The 14666-nt window shown below is 38.3% G+C and overlaps 1 protein-coding gene across 3 annotated transcripts in view; it reads left to right on the forward strand.

Annotated features, from left to right (window-relative positions):
* Positions 1–14380, forward strand: part of HPGD (15-hydroxyprostaglandin dehydrogenase) — a 29381-nt gene extending 15001 nt beyond the window's left edge. For 2 of the 3 annotated variants that reach the window (XM_021698905.1, XM_044912574.1), the window contains 3 exons: positions 9574–9650; positions 12375–12538; positions 14193–14380. In XM_021698905.1, the coding sequence (XP_021554580.1) occupies positions 9574–9650; positions 12375–12538; positions 14193–14331 (380 nt within the window). In that variant the 3' untranslated portion in view covers positions 14332–14380. The remainder of the gene's footprint in view (positions 1–9573; positions 9651–12374; positions 12539–14192) is intronic. The other variant, XM_044912575.1, reaches the window with a different exon arrangement.
* Positions 14381–14666: the final 286 nt, after the last annotated feature.

Below are 14666 nucleotides of genomic sequence, written 5' to 3' on the forward strand. Positions count from 1 at the left end.
AAGCCTCGTGTGTATATTACCTCATTTAATACAACCACCCCATGAAGTAAATTCTGTAATCTCCATTTCACAGAGAAGGAAATCAAGGGAGGAGAATTTGAGTATCTTGCATAAGCTTACACAGCAAGGCAGCAGTAAGGCTGAAATTCCCATGCAAGCAACCTGATACAGGACCTCTTCTGTCTTAATCACCAGGTGATCTAACTCTTCTGTCCGTGAGATTGTTAATCTGGCTCTCCATCTGTGACTAGTTTAGCCCAACTGTGAGGTAAAAGAAACTGACTTCCTATAACTCCATGAAACCAGTGAAATGTGCTAGTTATCTTCAGGCCTTCTGGGCACCGCTTTAATCTCAAGACCACATAACTAAACCTCAGTGATATCTTAAGCTTTTGCCCCATTTGACACACAGAGCTAAGCCCTGAAAACATCTGAGGAGGTTACCAAAGTCACAAGTCAAAACCCGTCATTGAGAAGCGCAATTTAAGGATTACAATTAGACGTCCACTTTGCTTTCTTGGCTAAGAGCTTGCTTTATCACACTACCCACCCCTGGGTATTCATTCTCTTCTTACCTGTTTCAGAGTCAACATTTGGAACCGTGTGTGGATCTTTCTCTAATCATGCAGATGAAACAGTGAATAAATACAAATTCAGTGATAAGATCATTTTGGTTTCAAATTACCTTTCTGGCACTCTTACGATTTAGTGAATATCGTAGCATTCCAGACTGCTTCTCCACTTGACATTCCTCCCAACCAGCAGGGTAACTCTACTTATAATGGTTACGTAGCTCATCTTTGTCCATTCTGTTTAATGTGGTGCCTTCATCCTTATGTGGAGACGTACCTTCCCTCCATAATGCCTGACCTCTATACCTGATGCCTTTGTACTGTTTCTTTGTTGTCACTGGCCAACCCAGGCAGGCGCTGCCACCTCTCTTCCCACCCCGGGCTTTGGCACTAATGTCCTTTCATCTCACGAAGAGGATGAAGATGCATTGCCTTGTATTCTATCCAATCCCCAAGAGCGTCTCTTCTTCCCACAATAAGATTGGTTTGATAAACACTTGGGATTTTGTAATAGTAGAAAAAGATCAGTGAGAACCTCTCTGGCTTCACATTTTCCTCAGAAATGTTACCAACAGTTTCAAACCCTTGAAGTCATAGCCTGTTGGGAGAGGCCAGATGACCAAAAAAGTCTTTGAGGAGTTACCAGAGTCAAAGTATTTTTCCTCCAGCTTTATTGAGGTGTAAAGGACAAAATCTAGGAAAGATATTTCCAACGCTTGCTTCCTCTGTGTTTTCCAGAGGTGTTTTCCGAACTTCCTTTCCTCAGATTTGTTCCTATCTCCCCCCTACTGGTCCCTCTATTAAAGGACTAGCTGTGGGTGCTGTTGAACTCCACCAGTCTTCCCTCACGATCTCTTACATAGATTCACTGGAGTCCTTCACTGTCAGTAAAACCTTAAGTTGAAACACTGGTTTGGACAGAGAAGTTAATGAGTAATGACCACTGATGCAGACCAAGTATCAAATGCAATTAATAAGTTTAACAAACAGGCGTCAAGCAGAGTGATTCCTCCGCGTATTGAGGGAAGGGTGTGCGCCAGCTGGGAGCTCCAGAAGATGTTCTGAGCACTGTTAACAACCTAGACTCTTCTCTAGGAGTTTCTGTCTATAAACACAGTATATAAAGCTGTGCTCGTGTTGACATATTCATCCTTAACTATTAAAAAAAATAGTTGAGAGGAACAACAACAGATCAGCATGAAGTCTGGTTTAAGGCGGGTCATTCAACAGCTGTGCTCTGAGCACAAGATATCCGGTGAGAGTCAAGTGTCCTTCTTATATAGTTCGTTGCTTCAAACAGTGAGAAGGACGAAGTAGTTGTCACAGGAAAAGCAATCTGCCTGCTAATCCTGTCTCTACCTTCCTACATACCCAGCTGCTGAGGTCCTGGTGTTCACTGGGAGCATTCTCTGTGCCTCCGAGACAGGCACTCAGGGGCATTTTGTGAGAGATCCCATTAGGGTCTTATTTACTGAGATTAAAAACCGTAAATAAGAAAACTTATTTTCTGAAAACAGTAGGGTCTCAAGAAAACAATCATAGATTTTTTTTTTAGCATGTCTTAAATATCAACCCAGTATCATACTTACTTGAGCTATATGTTTCATCTAAGCTGATATAATTAGCTCGTAGTTTGTGTTAAGGTGGATGTCCTAAAGATACCGCTTTAAGTAACAGATTCAACTTAATCAAGCATACATTGAGCATGTACAGAAAGGAAAAGGGGGATATGGATGTAACTAGGCAAAATTTCTACCTGAAGAGCTGTACATCAGTATCTCTTATCAGCATGGCAGAACCAAATGGTTAGCGTGACATAGACTTTTTAAACAGAAACATGATACTGAATTTCACGGCACTGGGTCTCCCATGGCCTGAAGAACGGTAGTTGGACTGGAATGTCACAAGAGAGCAGAAATTTCAGATGAGCTAAAATATTCATCACCTTCTTTCATCTCTAGGCTGAAGGTAAAAAGAATCACGTGGTACCACCCTCTGCAAGTATTCCTGATACAAGGAAGGGGGCCTAACATATTTAGCAACTTCCAAGTCACAGGCATTGTGCTAAACTATTGGCTATATGATGTCACATTTACCTTTTACCAAGTCCCTACAACTTATAGTCGAACAACTATATATAACTTGGAAAATGTGGTGAGAATTAGCAGTAGTAATAACAGCAACTTTTATTTTGCCGTTATTAGTGTATGTCATAGATTAGGTGATCCTACAGTGTCTGGATCTTTATTGGTCAGATGTCAGCTGTTAGGAATATGCGAGCCACATTTCTCGTTTTGTACTGGCAACGTTCTTCATGGTGTCCATTTTGCTGTCTTATGGCTTAAAATTATTAAGAAGGCACAGACTAGAGGGATCAATAAGAAAGATGAAATATTGATAAGTTGGCCTTTTGAGGAATGGATAAAAAGACTTAGGGCTTCCTAGCCAGATTAGGAAATGAATAAGTCTTCTGGAATCTAATATGCATAGATATTACCTAGGGATTTTGTTTAGATGTAAATTCTGACTCAGTAGGTCTGGGAGGGGTCCTGAAATTGTGGTGCTGGTCCTTGGACCACACTTTGAGCAGCTAGCTTCCAGTTTGCAGAGGGAGATTCAGTGGCTACAGAAGCCCATCTCTGTTTCTTTTGATCACAGCACAGGCAATGCCTGAACTTTTAGGAAGGAGAATTTTGGTGCAACTTTAGAAGCCACTTTCTAAGAATTAATAAAGTTAATTCTTAACAAACAAAATTACCTTTCTGGAAAGATTTTTATTATAGAAGATGTCATGGTTTTAGGAAGGCTTAGACCACTTTTTATGTCATGTCACACTTTAAAACATGATTTGGGGGTGCCTGGGTGTGTCAGTCGGTTAAGCATCTGCATCTTGATTTCAGCTCAGGTCATGATCTTCGACTGGTGAAGTCGACTCCCGTGGAGGGCTCCCTGCTGAGCTGGGAGTCTGCTTGGGATTCTTTCCCCTCCTTCTCCCTCCACCTCTCCCCCTCTCCCCCTCCCCTTCCTTGCTCATGCTCTCTCTCTCTTTCTAAAATAAATAAACAAATCTTTAAAATAAATAAAATAGGTAAATAAATAAAACATGATTTGTTAATGGTAAACATGATACCTAGGGGAAAAAAAGCAGCATCAGATAAGGTGTTCTGTTATGTGGAACATCACATAATGAGGAAGTGCCTCCATTACTTTGGTCAGCTTTCTGCACGAATATAGATAAACAGATTCTCACTAGTTCTCCCTTTTCCTTTGTCTTAGAGATGTGATAGTTAAAAACAGAAAGGTGGGTACATGGTTTCCTTTTTGATTGTAAAGAAAATGCGAGGGGTTCAGATTCCTGCTTTTTGGCATAGCTGCTGAACTACAATTTATCATGCAAAGATTGGTATCCTTAGATTCTCAATTTATTTTCCTAAGTTGAATTTCTTTAGTGCTTCTCTGTAATCTATTTCATATGGCTTCTATCCACTTAAAAGAAAATCGGTTTGGGGATCCAGTACAATTCCTGTCCAAACAGATTTCAGTTTTTTGCACAAAATCCTTTTGGAGTTTTTTTACATCCTACGAGCTGTAGAGATTAAAGCTATCTGTTGCAAATATGGCCAGAAAGAATATTAAAGATGGAAGAACAAATGTGGAAATGGAAATTATATTTTTCTAAATGACTTCCTTGTATGTTCTGTAATTGCATATGTAATTTTCAGGTATTTAAATTTTTCTTTGTAATTATCTCATCAGTCAGTGGCTATTTGGTGGTATTATCCTGAGCAGTTGTAGAAACGATTTCTCTATTTTGTGGCTAGAATTTCTCCTATTGATTTTTTTTCTAAATCTATTGTTATGATAAACATAATCCTGTAACTAACTAGACATGTTATATTTTAGAGAAAGTCATTTTGGGATTCTGTAAGTGGACTTTGCACCATGCTGGGTCTAGAGTATTAGAGATAAAAGTTTTAGAGGGTTTAGAGATAGAGACTGTTAGAGATAAAAACTCTATTCTTGACCTTAAATTTTAAATATAAGGTATGCATTTTTAAACACTAATAAGAAATGTCTCACAATATTAAACAAAATGTCATTTCTTTGGAGACTGCCGTCTCGTTGCCACAATCCTTTGTTTTGTTGTTGTTCTTTAACATGAAGACCCTGTGCATATAGGTATTAGTTTGCAAGATGTTAAAAACCCAACATAAGTACAGCAGCTGGTCCTGTAGTCCTAATTCTGGCAAAAGTCCCTTGAAGTTGGATGACGGGCACTGATCTAGCAGTTCAGCCAATGCATTTCTACTCTCCCACTGCACCAGGGGTCTTCCCATTAGTCTGACACGTTTCAATAGAGTATATATTATTTTATTTATTTGAGAGGGAGAGTGAGTGAACACAAGCAGGGGCAGAGGCAGAGGGAGAAGCAGGCTCCCTGCTGAGCAGGGAGCCCGACACGGGGCTCGATCCCAGGACGCTGGGATCATGACCTGAGCCGAAGGCAGACGCTTAACCGACTGAGCCGCCCAGGTGCCCCTCAATAGAGTATATTTTAAAGACTACTTCCCTATACCTTGTACTTGAAAGGTACTAAACACACAGATCTTAAATGAATGTACTTCTGTAAATCCTCTTCAATTAGGATTAATAGCCCACAGTTTGCCACGGTTCAGAAACCAAAGAAAGTGAGGACACTGGGGCGCCTGGGTGGCTCAGTCGGTTAAGTGACTGCCTTCGGCTCAGGTCATGATCCTGGAGTCCCGGGATCGAGTCCCACATCGGGCTCCTGGCTCAGCGGGGAGCCTGCTTCTCCCTCTGACCCTATCCCCTCTCATGCTGTTTCTCTCTCTCACTCTCTCTCAAATAAATAAAATCTTTAAAAAAAAAAAAGTTAGGACACTGGACCAGATTTGTGGCATTTTAGTTCAAAATGTACATTCTCACAAAAAGACATAATGTGGATAAATAAGTCTATAAAACAAGATTTGGGGATGTTTCCTCTTAAGGAAAATATTTATATAAAATAATAGCAAATAGTAGAGTTTATTATGTGCCAGGCGCTACTTGAAGTATTTTATGTAAATTAGCTCATTGGAGACTCAGCAGCTACCATGATGGCTCTGGTTCACAGAAGAAAAACACCTTGGTAGCCAGCACTTCTTCAAAGGTCACATAGCTCATTGTGGTGGATTCAAAATTTGAACTCAGGGGGCGCTTGGGTGGCTCAGTCAATTAAGGGTCTGCCTTCAGCTCAAGTCATGATCCCAGGGTCCTGGGATCGAGCCCCGCATCAGGCTCCCTGCTCAGCAGGGAGTCTGCCTCTTCCTCTCCCTCTGCCGCCCCCCTGCTTGTGCTTGCACGCATTCTGTTTCTCAAATAAATTTTTAAAAAGATTTTAAAAAAGTCCTCCCTGAAAAAAAAAATTTTTTTTTTAATTCAGCCATCATGGCACCCAAAGTCCAAACTACTATGGTATATCATCCCTCTTGACCACTTTGATTAAAAGGACATTTTTGAGTGGTTAAATAGTATAAGAAAGTGTTGCTCATGAGATGTTTGATTGGAGCAGTGAGATGGAAGCCCAAGTAGAGTGAGTTGTTCAGCAAATGGGAAGCAAGGAGAGTTGAGACAGTGAATAGAGTAACTCTTTTCAGTACTTTGTGTTGTCAAGAGATATGGAATTGTAGCTGGAGGAAAATGTGAGACCAAGGGTATTACTTTTAGATAAGTGATACTGAGACATGTTCATATCTCAAGAGGAATGATTCTCATTTGATTTTGCACTTGATCACAGTGACCACTGTAGGCTTCTTAGAATACTATCTTTAATTTCTATGACACAGTGCTTAGCTTGTCTTCTTCCTACCTCTACTGGTTCTTCCTTCGCAGTCTCTTTTGTTTGGTCGTCCTCCTCTACCAGAGACGGCTGTATGTCTGGTTGTGCAGGTTGTAAACTGCAGGAATTTGGGGGCGGGGGAGGGCAAAATTTACACTACCATGTTAATGGTGTTTCCGGAGTCATAACATACACACCCGGCACAATTCTACCTCTGACCCTGATTCCCAGCCTCAGAATACATTTTTATTTGAAGCACACAGAAACAACATATATTAGTGTTTTAGGGCTAAGGTAAGTAACAGAAGTACGGTTAAAAATACTGAAGCTAGACCACAATAGCAATAGCATTGTGTGTAAAAGAAAAGTGGCTCTTGAGATCCAATAGAAAATGTTGGATTTCTGAAATATTCAGAACAAAATCATTGTTAAAAAGAAAAACAAAAACCTTAAAAAAAAAAAAAAGCCTTTCTCTACCCATTTAGTCTTCTTTTCACAATAGCAAGCTGAGGTACAGATAGTAAATTTCCACCTGGACTGTCCATTGGCAAGCTGGGGGGAAAGCACTGCGGATCAGTAACCCACCCTACCTGTTTGAAACATAAGAAGCAGCAGTGAAAATCTATATGTATGGGAAGATAAAGAAAAAAATCTCTATTTAACTAAGTTAACTACGACTTGCTTAAGTAATTGAAAAAAAAGAATTCCCTTAATCTGTAATACCCTAAAAGTGGAAACAATCCAGATATCTATCAACAGGTGAATGTATATGTAACTGATGGGTATAGCCGTACGGTGGAATACTATTCAGAAAAAAAAGAAAGGAAAAATGAGCTATTGATACACACTACAGCATGGATAAAGCTCATAATAATTATCCCGAGTGAAAGAAGTCAGACCAAAAGAGTTTACAATATATGATTACATTTGTATAAACTTCTAGAAAAGGCAAACTACAGTGACACAAAGCAGATCAGTGTTTGCCTAGAGGGAGGGGAAAAGCAGAAGGAAGAGATGACAAAGGGGCATGAGGAGACTTTTAGGTGATGGATATGTTCATTATCTTGATTGTGGTCGTGGTTTCATGGGTGTATACATATGTCAGAACTTATCAAACTGTACGCTTTAAATATATGTGGTTTATTGTGTGCCCGTTATACCTCAATAAAGCTGTAAAAAAATAGAAAAGGACACGATTTCTGAATGTCTGATATTGATTTATACAGGCTTTGATCTAATATCAGAAAGTGAAAGCAATGCATAAATAGACATTTTGCAGGATAGCAGTGAAAATGTCATTATAATGTTAACAAGATTCATAAAACCGAATGCCACTTTAAAAATGCAAACAAATTTTTCACATTCTGGTCGCCTTTACAATTGTGTCTTTAGAGGAACGTCTGTGTTTTGTGCTTGCTTCTTAGATGGAACCAACCTAACACTATTTGATTTATTTCACTTCTGTGACACTTTGAACTAGCTTGGGTTCAGAAGTTCAGTACCTTCGCACAAGTAACAGAAATTCATTCCGAATTCATCTTTGACAACATTTATGAACGGTGTCCTTGTGCTTTTTTGTTTCTGAGGCTGCGTCAGCTTATCTCTAACTAAGGTTCATTCTGCATTTCCTGCAGTCCGTGAACACCATCCTCCAACCAACTGCCTTTGTCTCGTAAACCTTTAAGGAGAGGCAAAACAACGACTAACTTAGAAGAGCAAGCAGCAGCAATGTCTGGCTGCACCTACTTATTCCCTTTGTCCCCAACCCCTAACACACCTGTGTACCCTGTGGGGGCATCATAAATTCTTGTTGACTGACACCGATGAACTTAATTAACTTACACATTTTACTTAAGCTAAGAAACAACAAGCCACATGGTACAGTACTTTGAAATCACCGGGTGGACGCACTATGTGTGATCTACCATCCTCAGGGATTTAAACTGCTCTTGAGCAAACATACTTTATAAATTGAGACCTGGCAGGCACCCAGGGAGTGGTTAAGGTCTGCATTTATTGCTGAACTTTGGCACAACACGCTCGACTGATTGGTGGTGCTCTGGGACTAGTTAGCTGGGTGGAGATGAACGTGTCTCAGCAGAATAATTTAGTATTATTAACGTGACATTTGATATTAATAACATTATAGTAATCAGAGATCACTGTTGCTTGACTCAGATATCACAAATTTAAAAAATGTTAAAATGAGTTAATGGGGGAAATTTGTTAAAAACTGAAATATACGCATGGCTCTGGTTTAAAGTGTAACTGTTGATTAGAGAATTGATAATGATGAGAAATAAACTTGATAGTAACAGTTCAGTAAAAGGTTTTTCCTGTTGTTTCGTTTCTTTTGGGGGGTTGGGCCAGGAGGTAGGGGAGAAAAGATGCTGTGTGTGCTACAATACTAGTGTTTCTGCAAGCCATGAATTTAATCATACATCCGAGCAGTTACTATTGTGTATATGTGGAAAATTAAACCAATTCTAAAATTGCTTGAATTCTGTAAGAGTACATAATTATGAAATGAAATAAAATAGGATCATACATTCTTATTTCTGGTTTTCTTTTCTTTTCTTTTTTTAATTTCTGGCTTTCTTTACCTAAGTCATGGGCAGGAAGATCTAGGCATCTCCTACAGCTCAAAATCAAAAGAAGTTACTTTGACTTTTCTTAAACACTTTAGAGGCACCATTCAGTACAATAGGCGATGGGGAAACGCATACTAATTTATAGCAAAGACAAGTCATCTCCAAGACTCCCTTCAGAAACTTGGAAGCCATTTGGAAGTCTTACAAAATGAAGAATAGACACTTTTTAAAATCAAGACTTAACAACTGAAAATTGGTGGTAACTTACTGGGTTTAAAGGTGATTCTGTTTATGTTTCAGATAATATTTACTTCTCTTGACAGAGGGTCAGGGAGACAGAAGGACTTACATATCACTCTCGGCTTCATTCCTGGGCTGTAACTCACATAACATCAATTCTGGCCAGTATAGTAGAGATCATGAAAGGAAAAATGTCTGGTAATTATTGTAGTGTATTTTGTAGAATAAGCTTCAAATGGAATAGGCATGAATTACTCAATCGCATAGCAATTATTGGATTTTTATCTGCTTATTTTTTAGTGAAATTGTGTAAATTTTTTGTTTGTTTCAGGGCTCATGCCTGTGGCCCAACAGCCTGTTTATTGTGCTTCAAAGCACGGCATAATTGGATTCACACGCTCAGCAGCGGTGAGGACCTAACAACCACAGTATCTCTTGTTTTCTTTCTGTGCATATATGAAACATGAGTTCTATAAAGCAGAGGGGAAGAAATTCAGAATTCAGTACATCTGGGTTAAAGAGAGAAAAGTAACTTTTCCTTTAATCTTTGTTATAAAAGATGGTTTTCAGATCACATCAAGGAGCAAGTGAAGAAGAGATCTTTTAAAAATGAAGTTGGAAGGGGCACCTAGGTGGCTCAGTCATTAAGCGTCTGCCTTCGGCTCGGGTCATGATCCCGGGGTCCTGGGATCGAGCCCCGCATCGGGCTCCCTGGTCCACAGGAAGCCTGCTTCTCTCTCTCCAAATCCCCCTGCCTGTGTTCCCTCTCTCGCTGTGTCTCTCTCTGTCAAATAAATAAAATCTTAAAAAATAAAAATAAATAAAAATGAAGTTGGTCCTAAACACAGATGCATTATGGAAAAATATCCTAAGGGTAAAAAAAAAGAGGGGGGTAAGACACTCTTTATTTTTAAAATTGACTCCAAATTTAAAAATTTATTAACTTTAGGCCTCCTTGAGTAGAATATGTAGTGTGTTTTAGGTATCACTTATCACTGGAGATATGATAAAAAGGTGAGCACAGAAGGATGGGACCAGAATTTACCAGAGAGAGTAGTCAAGGATGACGTCTCCACGGGGCCTCGGGTGACAGGTGTACAGAGGAATGCTTGCCTTTTTATTAACCGAAAAGAGGCATTCTGAATGGAACCTGAGGAGCAAGGGGAAAGTCAGAAGCCGGAGCCAGACAAAAAGCAGCTTATGGGCCCCAGAAATGAGCTTTGATTCGAAATGCAAGCATCAGTGGGTCTTTTATGCAAAGGAGTGACAAGATCAGGTTTCCATTTTCAGAAGACCATTCTGGCTGCTGTTAAGAGAATGTATTAGAGAGGACAGGTGTAGAAGGGGATAAAAGAGTTGGGGGTATCTCTGCTGTGATTAATCTAGGTGAGACAAAGAGAGGGACCAGACAGAAAAAGATAGAGAAGAGATGGGGAGAAAGAAAGTAGATGCATGAACGGTAAATGTTCAGTCAAAAAGGAAGATAAGCAGCTCTCATGCTCTTAATTCAAGTTGATTGGAAATTTTTATTTGCAGAGATTTAATCTTTAATTCAACTTTTAAGGAACACATAAAGCTATTACAAAACAAAATAATTCTGATGAACACTGAGTGTTATATGCAACTAATGAATCATTGAACATTACACCAAAAACTAATGATCTACCATATGTTGGTTAATTGAATTTAAATTAAAAAATAAATAATTTTTAAATACCAAAAATCTCCTATTTACAATGACAAGAATGTAAATCTGTACAGTCAATTCTCATTATTTGTGGTAGTTAGCTCTATCAAATCACTTGCCAACACTGCAGTAGAGAATATTGAACTGTTGCTCCTCGGGGAAATACGGGGTTTAGTTCCTTTGAGCCTCTGGTTACAGCATTTTGAGCAACCAATCCATACATAGTCTAGTCTTATGTATATTTCTATGTAAAGACAGCCCATTTAATATGTATTGTATTTGATATGTATTAACATGACCAACAGCATTTACACCTCATGCCTGCATGAAGCTTATCTAACATATGAATTTTCTCTGTAAGGTACATCACAGCCTTCCCTCACTTAGGAACACTGAACAGCACTTCACCACTATGCTTGGGAGGTGTTTTACATAGCAAAGTCACCAACAAAAGGCACAAAAATGGGAAAAACATAGACTAAATATATCACAAAGAGGACATTTGTTTATAGTATAAGAGCTGAAACAAGAACATCTTTTTGATCTTAGTTGGAACATTTGCTCTGTGCTTGTCCATAAATGACCACAAAAGATCCATGATTGTTGATTTTGGGGGTTACAAATGAACTTTAGCAGTAAGTTAATGGAATCCAAAAATAATTGACTACATTTTGTTTTATAAACAGTTCAAATAAAATCAATAGATTGAAATTAAGCCAAAGAATGCTAGTCTGAAAATACGTAAATTGCCTTCCACATAGTGCATATTATCAAGAGTATCTTTATAATCAGTCAGAGTCCCAAACGTTCCACTAACGTATTTTCTAAAGAAATAGTCTCTTGATATACAATCCTAATCTTTAAAAGCAAACTTGAGAGAGATTAATTCTGAGCCTCGGCTTTTTACGTTTAGCTTCCTGCAGAGTTCAGTAGATAAGAGCAGCTTAGATAATCAAGTATTTTCAGGAGTTTCTCAGCAATATTGATTTTTAAAGAATTAATTAGCTGAGGCTTTCCAGAATTAATTTGATACTTTAGGTATGTATTCTTTTATTTTCTTTTTTCTTTTTTTTTTTTTTAAGATTTTATTTATTTATTTGACAGAGAGAGGGATAGCGAGAGCAGGAACACAAGCAGGGGGAGTGGGAGAGGGAGAAACAGCCTTCCTGCTGGGCAGGGAACCTGATGTGGGACTTGATCCCAGGACCCTGGGATCATGACCTGAGCTGAAGGCAGATGCTTAACGACTGAGCCACCCAGGCACCCTATTCTTTCATTTTCTGCTACCAGTCAACCTTAACATTGTCATTGTTAGATCACTAGAAGGATATCTGACTAGTATTTTTCACACCAGAGTCTTTGAAATGGTTTTAATTATCAGTGTGTCCCATGGTATACATTTACAAAGCAACTGAAACCTGCAACCTTCTACTTCTAATCCACAGATGGCAGCTAATCTCATGAACAGTGGTGTTAGACTGAATGCCATTTGCCCAGGCTTTGTTAATACACCCATCCTCGAATCCATTGAGAAAGAAGAAAACATGGGACAATATATAGAATATAAGGATCATATTAAGGATATGATGAAGTTCTATGGAATTTTGGAGTAAGTAAAACTATACTGATCTTCCTTTATATGATGGAGCAAAGTACTATCTAAACATAAGTCATAAAAAGGGAAAAAACCCTTTAAATTTGAGAAACTAAGGGTGCTTCAAAGTGTTGGTTTAGCAGACTCTCTATTTCTCATTTTTTTAATTTTATTATGTTATGTTAATCACCATACATTACATCATTAATTTTTGATGTAGTGTTCCATGATTCGTTGTTTGCGTATAACACTCCATTCAGTACGTGCCTTCTTTAATACCCATCACCAGGCTAACCCATCCTCCCACCCCCCTCCCCTCTAGAACCCTCAGTTTGTTTCTCAGAGTCCATAGTCTCTCATGGTTTGTCTCCCCCTCTGATTCCCCCCCTTCATTTTTCCCTTCCTGCTATTTTCTTCTTCTTTTTTTTTTTAACATATAATGTATTATTTGTTTCAGAGGTAGAGGTCTGTGATTCAGCAGTCTTACACAATTCACAGTGCTCACCGTAGCACATACCCTCCCCAGTGTCTATCACCCAGGCACCCCATCCCTCCCACCCCCCACCACTCCAGCAACCCTCAGTTTGTTTCCTGAGATTAAGAATTCCTCATATCAGTGAGGTCATATGATACATGTCTTTCTCTGACTTATTTCGCTCAGCATAATACCCTCCAGTTCCATCCACCTTTTTGCAAATGGCAAGATTTCATTCCTTTTGATGGCTGCATAATATTCTATTGTATATATATATACCACATCTTCTTTATCCATTCATCTGTCGATGGACATCTTGGCCCTTTCCATAGTTTGGCTGTTGTGGACATTTTGGCAAACTCTCTAAAAAAATATTTTTTTCTGGGTTTCCAGATAGAATGTTTATACATTATGAATTCCGAGAAGCAGTGCATCATAATGCCTTTGACCATCATCAGATTTTTTTTTTTAAAAAAACGTGGTGTTTAGTTAGTGGAAACTATGATACCTAATTTGACTAAATTCCAAGCGATATTCACATTTACCTTTTGTGAAATTTCATATGGCCCCGTAGCTTCGACCGTTTTCATAAGAAACAGTTGATCAACACACATGGTTGGTGAACAGTGTTTGAGTTCAAGCAGTTGGTCTCACAGCCCAGAGACATAACCGTCATGACAAAGGAATCAGACCACTTGGGATCAAATCCTGCCTCTACCCCTGTCCATAAACTTATCTGTCAACCTTTGGGTACCTCAATTTTCTCACCTGTAAAATAGAAATAATGCTAAAATAGGGTTTTTGGAAAGTCCATGAATACATTGCTACGTGGAAGGTTCTTAAAACAGCAACAAGTAGATAATAGATGTTCAGTAAACTTTATCTGTAATTCCTCACATTTCTACTTTAATACAGTTTTTATCTGGTAAGTCTAAGATCTACTATAAGATAAAGATGAGAAGATAATCATTTCCTGAACAATAAATATAAATTCATAAATTCTTCCTGTCAGAATGACATATGATTTAGTTGATATCTAACTGACTAAAATATGGAGGTAGCCATAGCTTCATGATATCCATTTCCCTATTACTAACATGTAAAGGTAATAGATTTTTCAAAATCAATTCAAAGTGTAGTGATAATTATGCCTCGTATTTAGTTTTAAAAAACCAATGTTTCCTTTATTTTTAGCCCATCAATGATTGCAAGTGGATTAATAACACTCATTGAAGATGATGCTTTGAATGGCGCTATTATGAAGATCACAACTTCTAAGGGAATTCATTTTCAAGACTACGAAACAACTCCATTTCATGCAAAAACTCAGTGAACATCTTATATGTCAACTATAACTGAAAATAAGAACAAATGACTTCTATTAGACCATATCTTCATTTGAATATAGCTTTTTAAACCAAATGTAATTGTGTTATTGTCTGAAACTTTCCTCCATGCATTTGATATTAACTTTATCTCTAAATGATTAGTTAGGTATTTGGATAAAAACGATCAGGAACTATCAAAAACAGGGATGTGAACCAAAGCTAACTTTTGATCTTTATAGTCTATGTAATGATTAAAACAAAGGATATTCAAGGAATATTCTGCCTTTCAGAAAAATGTATTTAAATTTATGGTACATAAATATTAATGTTTTTCAGAATA

Source organism: Neomonachus schauinslandi, chromosome 2 (assembly GCF_002201575.2).
Source record: "Neomonachus schauinslandi chromosome 2, ASM220157v2, whole genome shotgun sequence".
In the NCBI taxonomy this organism is placed as follows: Eukaryota; Metazoa; Chordata; class Mammalia; order Carnivora; family Phocidae; genus Neomonachus; species Neomonachus schauinslandi.